Source organism: Stegostoma tigrinum, chromosome 12 (genome assembly GCF_030684315.1).
Source record: "Stegostoma tigrinum isolate sSteTig4 chromosome 12, sSteTig4.hap1, whole genome shotgun sequence".
In the NCBI taxonomy this organism is placed as follows: Eukaryota; Metazoa; Chordata; class Chondrichthyes; order Orectolobiformes; family Stegostomatidae; genus Stegostoma; species Stegostoma tigrinum.
In genome coordinates this window covers 16,017,409-16,031,662 of record NC_081365.1, presented here as the reverse complement: position 1 = coordinate 16,031,662, position 14,254 = coordinate 16,017,409, and the positions used below count along the sequence as shown (strand labels likewise).

Genomic DNA, 14,254 nt, shown 5'->3' with positions numbered 1-14,254 from the left:
CACAAATTTTTGAAAATTACCACAAGTGCATTTGCCATTACTCCTGCCACCTCCTTTAGTACCTTTGGATGTATTCTATCAGGGCCAGGAGACTTGTATACCTTTAGCTCCATTAGCTTAGCCAACACTACCTCTTTAGTGATAATGATCACATCTAGGTCCTCATCTATGTTAGTCCCCTTGTTGTCTAAAGGACCAATGTTTACCTTAGTACTCTTTTTCATTTTTATATTTATAGAAACCTTTGCTCTCTGTCTTTATATTCTGAACTAGATTAGCCTCATAATCTATCTTACTTTTCTTTACAGCCTTTTTTGTGGCTCTCTGTTCACCTTTAAAATTTCCCCTTCTTCCAGTTTCCCTCTGGTCTTTGCAACGTTGCATGCCTTATCTTTCAATTGATAGGCTCCTTTATTTCCTTAGACAACTATGGCTGATTACCTCTTTTCTTACAGTCCTTTCTTTTCACTGGTATATAATTTTGTTAAGCACTTCAAAAAATTGCTTTGAAAGTCCTCCACTGTATCTCAACTGTCCCACCATTGCTTTCAGTCTACTTCAGCCAAATCCTCCCTCAGCCTATTGTAGCCTCTTTTGTTTAAGCATGGGACCCTGGTATTGGATTTTATCTCCTCACTTTCCATCTGTATTCTAAATTTAAACATACTGTGATTGCACCTTCCAAGAGAATCCCGAACTATGAGATCATTAATTATTCCCGTCTCACTACACAAGACCAGATCTAGGATAGCTTGCTCCCTCGTTGGTTCCATTACATACTGTTCAAGAAAGCTACTGCAGATACATTAATGAGCTTTTCCTCAAAACTGACCTTGTTCAATCAATTGGCAAGTAGATTAAAATTGCCCATGATATTTGCCGTACCATTTTTGTTGGCATTACTTACTTTTTTGTTTATTGCCCGCCACAATGTGATATTATTATTTGGTGGTCTATAGAGTACGTCTGTCAGTGACTTATTCTCCTTAGAATTTCTAATTTCCTCCCAAATGAATCAATCTTATTCTCCATTGAACCTGTATGATCTCTCCTTAAATATAAAAGCAACACCACCTCTCCAACCCTCCTGCCTGTCCTTCCGGATAGTCTGATACCCCTGGATATTTAACTCCTAGTCACCACCAATCTTACAACCATGTTTCTGTAATGGCCACTAAATCATACTCATTCACAATGATAATAAAGTGTGAAGCTGGATGAACACAGCAGGCCAAGCAGCATCTCGGGAGCACAAAAGCTGACGTTTTGGGCCATTCACAATGATTTGTGCTGTAAACTCATCTACCTTGTTTTGAATGCTACGAGCACTCAGGTAAAGTGCCGTTATCAAAACCAAAAGAACTGCAGATGCTGTAAATCAGGAACAAAAACAAGGTTGCTGGAAAAGCTCAGCAGGTCTGGCAGCATCTGTGGAGGACAAAAAAGAGTTAATGTTGCAGGTCTGGTGATCCTTCCTCAGAACTGATGGTGGCAGGGAAAAAAATCAGTTTATATGCAGAAAATAGGGAGGTGGGTGGGGTAGAGAGTAAACGATAGGATAGAACCCAAAGAGAGAGAAAGACAGTCGAACAGACAAAGGAATTGCTAGCGATCAGGCTGAGAGGGTGAATAGTTGTTCATGGGGACTGTTAGTGACTAACAGCAGGGGGTGTGTAGTGGCAGGCTATTTGGTAACAAGGCCTGGTGTGTGGGGTGGGGGACTGGGACTTGGGAGAGTTTAGGCCCTAAAATTATTGAACTCAATATTGAGTTGGAGGGCTGTAGGGCCCCCAAGCAGAAAATGAGGTGTTGTTCCTCCATCTTGTGTTGAGCTTCACTGAAGCACTGTCGCCAGCTCTAGACAGAGATGTTGGCCAGGGAGCAGGGTGGTGCATTGAAGTGGCAGGCAACAGGTAGTTCAGGGTCTTTTTTGCGAGCAGACGCAAATGTTCTGCAAAGCGGTCGCCAAGTCTACGCTTTGTTTCCTCAATGTAGAAGAGACTACATTGTGAGCAGTGAATGCAGTAGACTAGATTCTTGGAAGTACAGGTGAAGTGTTGCTTCATCTGGAAGGTATGTTTGGGCCCTTGGGTACTGGGGAGGGAGAAGGTAAATGGGCAGGTGTTGCACCTTCGCCAGTTACAGGGGAAGGTGCCGTAGGGCTGTGGGGTGGTGTTGGGGGTGAAGGAAGTGTGGACCAGGGTGTCCCAGAGGGAACTGTCCCTGCGGAAGGTGGACAAGGGTGGGGAGGGGAATATGTGTCTGGTGGTGGCATCTTGCCGGAGGTGGCGGAAATGGCATCTGATGGTCTTCTGGATGTGGATGCTGGTGGGATGGTAGGTGAGGATAAGGGAACGCTATCACTGTTGCAGGAGGGAAGAGAAGGGGTGAGGGCAGAAGTGCGAGGGATGGGTCGGATCTGATTGAGGGCCCTGTCGACAATGGAGCTGGAGAATCCTTGGTTGAAGAAGAATGTGGATATTTCAGCGGCTCCCTGTCGAAGTTGGCCTCATCTGAACATATGTAATGGAGTTGGAGGAACTGAGAGAATGGAGTGGAGTCATAAAGTGCCTTTATGTTAGTTTTAATACCTTCTTGAATTCCAACATCCCCATTAATAACATCTCCAGAGTTTTCCTTCCTCTTGATTCCTTCCTGTTGACTTCCTCATAGTCCTCCTGCATAAATGTTAACCTGCTGTTTTCTTTCCTGTTTACCATTAGACTTCCTGACATTTTCCCCTTCACTTCCACCCATTTCACTAGTTTAAAGCCCTAGTGGCTACTTTATTCATCCTTTTCGATGGTACATGGGTCCCACCTGAGTTCTGGTGGAGATCGTCCCAATGCTACAGACCCCTTCTGTTCCAAAACTGATACCGATGCCTCTTTCCCACGCCACTCCTTTAGCCACATGTTTACTTCCCTAATTTTCCTATCCCTATGCCAATATGTGTGTGTCTCAGGTAGTAATCCGGAGATTATAACCCTTGAGGACGTGTTCCTTAATTCCATTCCTAATGCTTGATAATCCCCAAACAGGTCCTCTTCCTAGCCTTGCCAATGTTGTTTGTCCCAATGTGGACCACAGCAACTGGATCCTCGCCTTCCAGCTCCAATTTCCTTTCAAGCCAGTCAGGGATGTCCCTCACCCTGGCACTGGGTGGGCAACACACCACGTCGGACTCTCAATCCTGCTTAAAAAGCATGCTATCACTTCCCCTAATGACAGAGTCATGTAGGCCAAAGCAGGTAAGGATGGCAGTTTCCTTCCCTAAAGGGCAGATGGGTTTTTCCAACAATTGATAATAGATACACGGTCGTTGTTAGATTCTTAGTTCCAATTTGCCATAGAGGTATTTGAACTCAGGTCCCCAGAAAGTTATCTGCATCTCTGGATTAACAGCCTAACGATAAAACCACGAGGTCAACATCTCCCCTTGTCATACAGCTATAGCCCATCACCTGGCCAGCCATCTCTACTTGGTTAATTAAGTTAATAGTTAGTTAATTGATTAATTAGTTCTGGAATGTCCTTTGTAAATTTAGGGCAGATTTTCTACCAGTCAATCAGTTCACAGCTCTCCTGTGATGTTAGGTTTCGGTTCCTTCCGTTGCTCCTCTCTCTGACAACACTCCCTCGAAACAAGCTGTTTTTTACCCCACTCTCAGTGCCAATCAACTGGATATTAAAATAATATTGATGCTGAGAAAATCCAGAAAGGCCTGTAAAGGAACAATATCAGCCTTAGGTGCCTTCTGTGACAAAGAGTTGCGTTTGAGTTATCTCTACATCTCATACCACTCTCCTTATTCTTGTTGTGACAATTAAAAAGATCTCATCATTGCCTAAAGGAAATGGTCATTTCCTTTCAAACTTATTACATTTTAAAAACTTGACAAAATCTACTGTTTTCCTTTTCGCCTCTGATGTTTTTCAGTCTATCACATCTCTGCTCACAGGTCTAGCCTTCCTTCCTGGCTTTACCTTGACAATCCTGTGCTCCAATAATCTCCACGGTTTAAAATCCTTTCTTGCCCCAAACTCCATTTGAATGAACCATTATTTTATTTAAATTTGTCATTACCATTCTTTACTCACGCACACCTGGCTTCTAATTATGAAATTCTTTCCTTTTTGGGGGTGTGGGGTGTAGGCTGTTTTTAACTCCATTACATCTACTTTGTGAGAGTTATCTATTTGAAGAGATGGCTCTGTAAAACCATTATTATTGTCATCTTTCCATTACTCCAGTGACAAATATTGAGCCAACAGTGAAATGCTTCCCTGCTAGAGGTGGCACATTACACATGAGACATTAAAACAGAGTTCTTTCAAGGGATATTAAAAGACTCAAGGAGCCTAGGGCCAATCTCCCAATCCTGTGTCTTGCCTGGTATTTATCTTTGAATAAATTAGTCAATAAGTTAGCAATATTTGCAGGATTCAACTATATCCAAATCATCTATCCTGTTTTCTACATTACAAACAGTAACTGCATTTTAGAAGTACTTCATTGTCCGTATAGTGCTTTGTGAAAAGTTAAGTCCATGAATGTTGACATAAAAATATATTGTCAGCTAACTGTAGACTAATTCCTAATAAGAGCCAGCAACTGCCTAGAGACAATATTTTATAAAAAAGCTTCATTTTAGAAAAGTGATTTTATTTTTAAAGGTATAATTGTTTTACTTATTTTAACTACTTATTATATTTTCAGAACCTGCTCCAAAACACCATAAATGTGGTCATCGGAATCCATGTCCTACAGGAACATTTGCTTTCACAGTGTTGAGTGGTGCTGAGCGAATCAATCCTCCCAAAATTTGTTTTGAGGATGAAATGTGAGTCACATTAATCCCTTTCTACTGTGATTGTGATCCCATTATCAAAGTTGCTCAAGGAAATCTACTGTGTTAATAATAAATTGTTAATTCTTTTAGTTGAGCAATAAACTTGGTGCCTAGTATTAGTTATTCAAAAAGTCTTGTCAGGAACCATTGGGGCAATTTTGAGGGTCATTGAATGCTTTAATTTTACTGTGTTGCAAATACAGAGATAGGGAGGCTGATTTGATTTGGCTGTCTGTGTCCATGCCATAATCCCTTAACTAACAAAATATTTTCAATGGATGCAATATTTTTATAACCAGTTGAGAAGGCATATACCAGAATACCTTTTTATTAATCTTAGTTGTTTGCAAAATGTAGTTTTAATTCCTTTCACTGAGCAAAAATTAAGGAACCACTTCCAAGATTTCATTGAGTGAAAGAAAGAAGAATTTTCTAACTTACTAAAATGGGTATAAAGTTTAGAAAGGGGAGACAGTGTTCGGTAGAAAACGCAAAATCAAGAATAGGCAGTTTAGAAAATTTTTAGAGTCCTTGCGTTGTCATAGTTGGACCAGAGACCATGACTGTTTAATTAATGATCTTGTATCCTCATTTGTAGCAAAATCTGTAGAACCGTTACACTCTCAGTGAATAAATAGTTTTCTGATTTGTTACGTCACCAGTGATCACTTTTGAGATGATGAGAAGAGGGCAAGAAGATAGAAATTTTTCAGTCATTGCTGTTACCCCTCCATTTTTTTCTCTCTGCTGCTGTACTAGGCAGCTACTGAAATATGGTTAGTTTGAGATTTTCCAAGTCTGGTTTAATTGACTTTCACAGCTGGACAGTTGCAGGAAAAAAAAATGTCTGATGTGTGAAACATTAAACACAGTCTGCAAGTTTCTTGATGCCCAGCTCAGTTGATTGCTTTCAATGTCTTTAGATAAATTAGTAGTTTCAGTTCAGATGGGTGTTTTTATTTCATGTTGACTTCCTGCACTAAGTTGCACGCGGTCAGGAAGGAGAGATGACAGCCAGGGTGAGACATTGTCTGAGTGAGTATATAGTTTGGGGAATTTGCAAACAGTGTGGGAATAGAACTGGCAAATCTTCCTTTTCAGTCTCTGTTTTAAAAATTTAAAATCGGCCAACTGGCGAAAGGTCATAACTCAGGGATAATTATCAGTCAATCACTTGAAGACTCAATAGAACCTTACTAGGTGTTAACACAGTGTGGGGCTGGAGGAACACAGCAGGCCAGGCAGCATCAGAGGAGCAGAAAAGCTGACGTTTTGGGTTAGGACCCTTCTTTAAAAAATGTTTTCTTGCTCCTCTGATGCTGCCTGGCCTGCTGCGTTCCTTTAGCTCCACACTGTGTTATCTCTGACTTCAGCATCGGCAGTTCTTACTCTCTCTTACGAGGTATTAATTACTATTAAAACTTAACTAGTACGAGTCATCTTGGCTCACTTCAGCTCTGCCCAGATATAGATAAGGACTGCCATCATGTTAAGTGCTTGGACAGAGAGGAATTTGTTAAGGAAATTTTCTTACTGAGTATGTGGATGTATATATCAGAGAAGGAATAAAACTTGATCTTCTGTTGGGGAAATAAGGCAGGGCAAGTTGCTGGGGTGTCAGTGGAGCAACACTTTTTGGTGCTAGTGATCATAATTCTATTAGCTTTAAAATAGTTATGGAAAATGATAGACCTGATCTAGAAGTTAAATTCATAAACTAGAGGAACATCAATTTTAGGCAAGAACTTTCAAAAGTTGATTGGGAGCAGCTGTTCACAGGTAAAGGGATGGCTAGAAAGTGGGAGGCCTTTAAAAATAAGATAACGGGAGACCAATAGACAATAGGTGCTGGAGTAGGCCATTCGGCCTTTTGAGCCTGCACCACCATTCATTATGATCATGGCTGATCATCCACAATCAGTTTCCTGTTCCTGCCTTATCCCCATAAGACTTGATTCCACTGTCTTTAAGAGCTCTATCTATCTCTTTCTTGAAACTATCCAGAGAGTTGGCCTCCACTGCCTTCTGGGGCAGAGCATTCCATGTATCCACCACTCTCTGGGTGAAGAAGCTTTTCCTCAACTCTGTTCTAAATGGCCTACCCCTTATTTTTAAACTGTGTCCTCTGGTTCTGGACTCACCCATCAGCGGAAACATGCTTCCTGCCTCCACAGTGTCCAATCCCTTAATAATCTTATACGCCTCAATCTGATCCCCTCTCATCCTTCTAAACTGAAGTGTATACAAGCCCAGTCGCTCCAATCTTTCAACATATGATAGTCCCGCCGTTCCGGGAATTGACCTCGTGAACCTACGCTGCACTCCTTCAGACCAGAGACAGTATGTTCTTGTTCTGGCAAAGGGCAAGGCTGGTAGGTGTACAAATGCTTGATGACCAGAGAAATGGAGGCTCTGGTCAAAAAAAGCAAGGAGGCATATATCAGGTAAAGACAGTTGAGATCGATTGAATCCCCAGAACAGTATAAAAGGCAGTAGGAATATACTTAAGAGGGAAGTCAGGAAGGCAAAAAGGGGACATGAGATAGCTTTGACAAAGAGTTAAAGAGGATCTGAGGAGATTCTAAAAATACATTAAAGACAAAAGAGTAACGAGGGAGAGCATCGGGCCTCTTAAAGATCAATGAGATTGTGTGTGGAACCTCAGGGGATGGACAAGATACGACAGAAATATTTTACATCAGTGTTTACTGTGGAGAAATATATGGAACTTAGGGAGCTTGGAGAAATAAATAATGATATTTTGAACAGTGTCCATTTGACGAAGGAGGTGGTGCTGGACATCCTAAAATGCATAAAGATGGATAAATCCCCAGGACTTGATCAGGTGAATCCTGGAACTTTGTGGGAAGTGAGGCAAGTGATTGTTGGGGCCCCTTGCTAAGATATCTGAGATCATCGCTAGCCATTGGTGAGGTGCTAGAAGGCTGGAGGCTGGCTAATGTGGTGCCATTGTGGTAACGTGGTAGGGAAAGACCACTGACTCTAGTGGTTTGGCATGTTGTTGGAAGGGATTCTGAAGCTCAGGATTTACATGTATTTGGAAAGGCAAGGACTGATCAGGGATAGTCAACATGGCTTTGTGCATGGGAGATTGTATCTCATTGACTTAATTGAATTTTATGAAGAAGAGTGATGAAGGCAGAGCAGTGGAAGTTTGTCTATATATGGACCTCAGCAAGACATTCAACAAGGTTCCTCATGGTATTGGTTAGCAAGGTTAGTTCACGTAGAATATATGGAGAACCAGCCATTTTGATATGAAATTGGCTCAAAGGTAGGAGACAGTGGGTGGAGGATTCCTTTTTAGATTAGAGGCCTGTGACCAGCAGTGTGTCACAAAAAGCTGGGTCCACTGATTTTTGTCATTTATATAAATCATATGGATATGAATATAGGAAGTATGGTTAGTAAGTTTGCAGGATTGATCCTTGGGCAGAGTGGATCAGCTCAGCTGTGAGTGGCTAATTTACAAGGCCATGTTGACAAGATCAGGATGGACGTGACTCAGTTATGGAACCAAAGCATAACAGTTAATAAGGAGTGGCATGAAGATGAAGTGGAGGATAATTTGTCGGAACAATATGAGCAACTTTTTTTTCTGTTTTGCCTATTTGCTGTATCTGAGCTGGAGGAGATTACAGTATGGCAAAAAAATATAAAGTGAATAAATGCTCCATTGGCCTATCCCATTGTCTCTGAAAATCAATCTGCGAAACAATTAGTAGATATAAGGAATATTGCATCCTTGCCGTATTATTTTCAATATTTAGCAGTCACTATAGTTATCATGGCTGAAATCAGGGTAGCACGGGGATTCAGTAGTTACCACCACTGCTTCACAATGCCAGGGACCTGGGTTCAATCCCTGGTTTGGACGACTGCCTGTGTTGAGATTGGATTCTCTCCCAGTGTCTGTGTGGGTTCCTGTGGGTGCTCCAGTTTCCTCTCTCAGTCCAAAGATGTGCAGGTTTGGTGGATTGGCAGTGGAGGGTTGCTCAAAGTGTCCAGGGTTGTACAGCCTAGGTGGATTAGCTGTGGGAAATACAGGGTTACAGGGATGGTGTTGGTATAGGTGGGACTCTTCAGAGGTCAGTGTGTACTCAATGGGTTGAATGGCCTGCTTTTAGATTGTACGGATTCTATGATTGCTGTCCATTACACCACCAATTTTAATGTCAAACAAAGAAAGTTAGCTCAGAGCACATCACAGATAAGACCATAAGTTCTTTGGTTGATGATAGCTACTAACTTGACTGTATTATATATTATGTTCAGATTGCCGATAAATGGGTGGAAAGGGTTACAAACTTAAGGACTAATAAGAAATGTTAAAAATCAAATTAAGAACTAAGTAAATAAAATAAAGATCTTGGGCCAGTTCAGGTGTTGTACCTGCATAATGTGGGAGTTGATGGACCCCATCGTTATTTATAGTGACCACATCTGTAGCAAGTGTTGGTTACTTGAGGGGTGGTGGTGGCTATAGGAAGGATGTGCAAACTGACCATAGCACCATGGTACAGGAATCATTCAAAAGGGAGCAGTAAGGGAAAATGTAGTTGTAATCAGGGGGATAGACACTATTCTCTGTGGCCAAAATCAAGAGTCCTGAAGGATGTGTTGTCTGCCTGGTGCCCAGGTTCAAGATATCTCATCTGGGTTGCAGAGGAATTTGGCGTGGGAAGGGAAAGATTCCGTTGTTGTTATCCGTGTAGACACAAAAATATTACAGGTAGAAAGAAGAAAGAGATTCTGCAAAGGGAATATGAGTATCTTGGAGCTAAATTATAAGAAGCAGAACCAAAACGGTAATAATCTCAGTTGTGTAGAAAATTATGGAAAAAATTGAAGTATTGGGAAGGCTCAGCAGCGGTTACTACAGTTTCCAGAACAAGTTATAGGCTAGAGAGTTTGGAAATGCTCAGGAATATAACTTCAGGCACATCAGATAAGAGACACTGAGAAGAGACAGTCAATCAGTCAAGACAGCAGGACTGAGGGTGTTGTACTTAAATAAACACACTATATGAAACAAGGTAAATGAGCTTGTATCAGTGATAATGGGAACTGCAGATGCTGGAGAATCCAAGGTGATGAAATGTGAGGCTGGATGAACACAGCAGGCCAAGCAGCATCCCAGGAGCACAAAAGCTGACGTTTCGGGCCTAGACCCTTCATCAGAGAGGGGGATGGGGTGAGGGTTCTAGAATAAATAAGGAGAGAGGGGGAGGCGGACCGAAGATGGAGAGAAAAGAAGATAGGTGGAGAGAAGAGTACAGGTGGGGAGGTAGGGAGGGGATAGGTCAGTCCAGGGAAGACGGACAGGTCAAGGAGGTGGGATGAGGTTAGTAGGTAGGAGATGGAGGTGCGGCTTGGGGTGGGAGCAAGGGATGGGTGAGAGGAAGAACAGATTAGTGAGGCAGAGACCGGTTGGACTGGTTTTGGGATGCAGTGGGTGGAGGGGAAGAGCTGGGCTGGTTGTGTGGTGCAGTGGGGGGAGGGGACGAACTGGGCTGGTTTTGGCTTCCCAATTTGGCCCCAACTGTGACCACTTCTACACCCAGAATATTCAGACCCTTCAGAAGCGTTTCTCCGTGCGAGTCCTGACACAGACACTCGCAGCCATGCGCCGGCACCTCCGCACACTGCAATCCAGCCTGCCCCAGCTCAGAGCGTCCCTCTACCAGACCTGCAAAGGATCCCTGCTGTTTTTTATCCTCCGCAGGATCCACAGACTGAACACCCAGTTTCACTCAGCTTTACTGGACACCAAAAATCATAAATACAACAAACTCACTGGCCCCTGCCACCCACAAGAGGATTCCTGCGCCTCCCAAATCCTGAGCCTGCCCCTCCCCCACCATGCACCCGCCGCCATTGACCATGAGGACACTGCCGGAGACCCCACCGATGACGTCACATCCGCCTCCGCTGGCCACACCACTTCCGGGACCGCTGCTGCAGTCACCGCCTCCACTTCCAGTTACAACACCCCACACACCACCCTCACCGCAGCTGCTGCTGCCCACCCCGATCCTCCAACCGCTGATGGAACCCCGCCCACGGCCGACAACCTCATCGCTCCGCCCACAACGTCCACAGCCAGCAACCCCAGAGGAGACAGCCACACTGAGCCCTGCCGCATCTTCACCATCCCCCCAGACCTGCCACTAACTGAGGACGAACGGTCAGTCCTTAGTAAGGGGCTCACCTTTGTCCCCCTACAACCACACATCAACAAATACCAGTCACGTTTGGACATAGAACAGTTTTTCCGCCGCCTTCGCCTCCACACCTACTTCTTCCACCGGGAGCCTACCCCTCCCTCCACTGACCCCTTCACCCGCTTCCAACACAAGTCCTCGTCCTGGACACCACCCCCAGGCCTCCTACCTTCCCTCGACCTCTTCATCTCTAACTGCCGTAGAGACATTAACCGCCTCAACCTCTCCACCCCTCTCACCCACTCCAACCTCTCCCCCGCAGAACGGGCAGCCCTCTGCTCCCTCCGCTCCAACCCCAACCTCACCATCAAACCCGCAGACAAGGGTGGCGCAGTGGTAGTATGGCGCACTGGCCTCTACATCGCAGAGGCCAAACGCCAACTCTCCGATGCCACCTCCTACCGCCCCCTCGATCATGACCCCACACCCGAGCACCAAACCATCATCTCCAATACCATTCATGACCTCATCACCTCAGGGGACCTCCCACCCACAGCCTCCAACCTCATTGTTCCCCAACCCCGCACGGCCCATTTCTATCTCCTTCCCAAGATCCACAAACCTGCCTGCCCTGGTCGACCCATTGTCTCAGCCTGCTCCTGCCCCACCGAACTCATCTCCACCTATCTGGACTCCATTTTCTCCCCTTTGGTCCAGGAACTCCCTACCTACATCCGTGACACCACCCACACCCTCCAACTCCTCCCGGACTTCCAATTCCCTGGCCCCCAACACCTCATTTTCACCATGGACGTCCAGTCCCTATACACCTGCATTCCGCCTGCAGATGGCCTCAAGACCCTCTGCTTCTTCCTGTCCCGCAGGCCCGACCAGTCCCCCTCCACCGACACCCTCATCCGCCTCGCCGAACTCGTCCTCACCCTCAACAACTTCTCTTTTGATTCCTCCCACTTCCTACAGACTAAGGGGGTGGCCATGGGCACCCACTTGGGCCCCAGCTATGCCTACCTCTTTGTAGGTTACGTGGAACAGTCCCTCTTCCGCACCGACACAGGCCCCAAACCCCACCTCTTCCTCCATTACATTGATGACTGTATCGGCGCCGCCTCTTGCTCCCCAGAGGAGCTCGAACGGTTCATCCACTTCACCAACACCTTCCACCCCAACCTTCAGTTCACCTGGACCATCTCCAGCACATCCCTCACCTTCCTGGACCTCTCAGTCTCCATCTCAGGCAACCAGCTTGTAACTGATGTCCATTTCAAGCCCACCGACTCCCACAGCTACCTAGAATACACCTCCTCCCACCCACCCTCCTGCAAAAATTCCATCCCCTATTCCCAATTCCTCCGCCTCCGCCCCCACGACGAGGCATTCCACTCCTGCACATCCCAGATGTCCAAGCTCTTCAAGGACTGCGACCTTCCCCCCAGTGGTCGAGAACGCCCTTGACCGCGTCTCCCGCATTTCCCGCAACACATTCCTCACACCCCACCCCCGCCACAACAGCCCAAAGAGGATCCCCCTCGTTCTCACACACCACCCCACCAACCTCCGGATACAACGCATCATCCTCTGACACTTCCGCCATCTACAATCCGACCCCACCACCCAAGACATTTTTCCATCCCCACCCCTGTCTGCTTTCCGGAGAGACCACTCTCTCCGTGACTCCCTTGTTCGCTTCACACTGCCCTCTAACCCCACCACAACCGGCACCTTCCCCTGCAACCACAGGAAATGCTACACTTGCCCCCACACCTCCTCCCTCACCCCTATCCCAGGCCCCAAGATGACTTTCCACATTAAGCAGAGGTTCACCTGCACATCTGCCAATGTGGTATACTGCATCTACTGTACCCGGTGTGGCCTCCTCTACATTGGGGAAACCAAGCGGAGGCTTGGGGACCGCTTTGCAGAACACCTCCGCTCGGTTTGCAATAAACAACTGCACCTCCCAGTCGCAAACCATTTCCACTCCCCCTCCCATTCTTTAGATGGCATGTCCATCATGGGCCTCCTGCAGTGCCACAATGATGCCACCCGAAGGTTGCAGGAACAGCAACTCATATTCCGCTTGGGAACCCCGCAGCCCAATGGTATCAATGTGGACTTCACCAGCTTCAAAATCTCACCTTCCCCCACCGCATCCCAAAACCAGCCCAGTTCGTCCCGTCCCCCCACTGCACCACACAACCAGCCCAGCTCTTCCCCTCCACCCACTGCATCCCAAAACCAGTCCAACCTGTCTCTGCCTCACTAAACTTGTTCTTCCTCTCACCCATCCCTTCCTCCCACCCCAAGCCGCACCTCCATCTCCTACCTACTAACCTCATCTCACCTCCTTGACCTGTCCGTCTTCCCTGGACTGACCTATCCCCTCCCTACCTATACTCTCTCCACCTGTCTTCTTTTCTCTCCATCTTCGGTCCGCCTCCCCCCTCTCCCTATTTATTCCAGTTCCCTCTCCCCATCCCCCTCTCTGATGAAGGGTCTAGGACCGAAACATCAGCTTTTGTGCTCCTGAGATGCTGCTTGGCCTGCTGTGTTCATCCAGCCTCACATTTTATTATCTTGTTGACATTGTCCCCGAATGGCCAGGCTGTTATACCCTGTGATTCAGAACTACCCATCACAGGAAATGGTTTCTACATACCTGTTGATTTGTTTCAAACATGTTGACTAGATTACCTCTTAATTTTCTATATTCTTGGCAGTATAAGATTAGTCAATGCAACTTGAGCACAATTTAACTTTATATCTTTCTACCATAAGATTTATAAATTAAAAATGGCAATTTTAGTTAATAAAATCAACTCATTTTTAAATATATTTTTAAACAGACTCCTGGGTAGTATGAAGAATAACTTTGGCAGGGGCATGAATATTGCCATCGTGGAAGGTAAGATTCTATTTAAAACGGATGAGGTGAATTAAAATGTTACAGTGTGGAGTATCTGCAGACTTATAGTCAAGGGACATTAGCACTAGGATATTGAACAAATGTTTATGTTGGCTCCAGTCACCAGCATTCTCTATTGCAGAACCAGCTACATGATGCTCTGGAGCAAAAACTGTCTGCCTCCCAATAACGTCCCTCAGTCTCACGATAGTGATAACGGCACTGTGGAATATCTATTTGCCGGGTACTTAATTGCCATGAGTTTGTGGGAGGACAATCTTCTCCTTGAGCTG

The 14,254-nt window shown here is 45.4% G+C and overlaps 1 protein-coding gene across 2 annotated transcripts in view; it reads left to right on the top strand.

Moving 5' to 3' along the window:
- The window catches only part of LOC125457211 (protein FAM3B-like), a 42,369-nt gene that overhangs the window by 9,743 nt on the left and 18,372 nt on the right, over nt 1–14,254 (top strand). For both annotated transcript variants that reach the window (XM_048541127.2, XM_048541126.2), the window contains exons 3-4: nt 4,721–4,844; nt 13,903–13,961. In XM_048541127.2, coding sequence (XP_048397084.1) covers nt 4,721–4,844; nt 13,903–13,961 — 183 coding nt within the window. The remainder of the gene's footprint in view (nt 1–4,720; nt 4,845–13,902; nt 13,962–14,254) is intronic.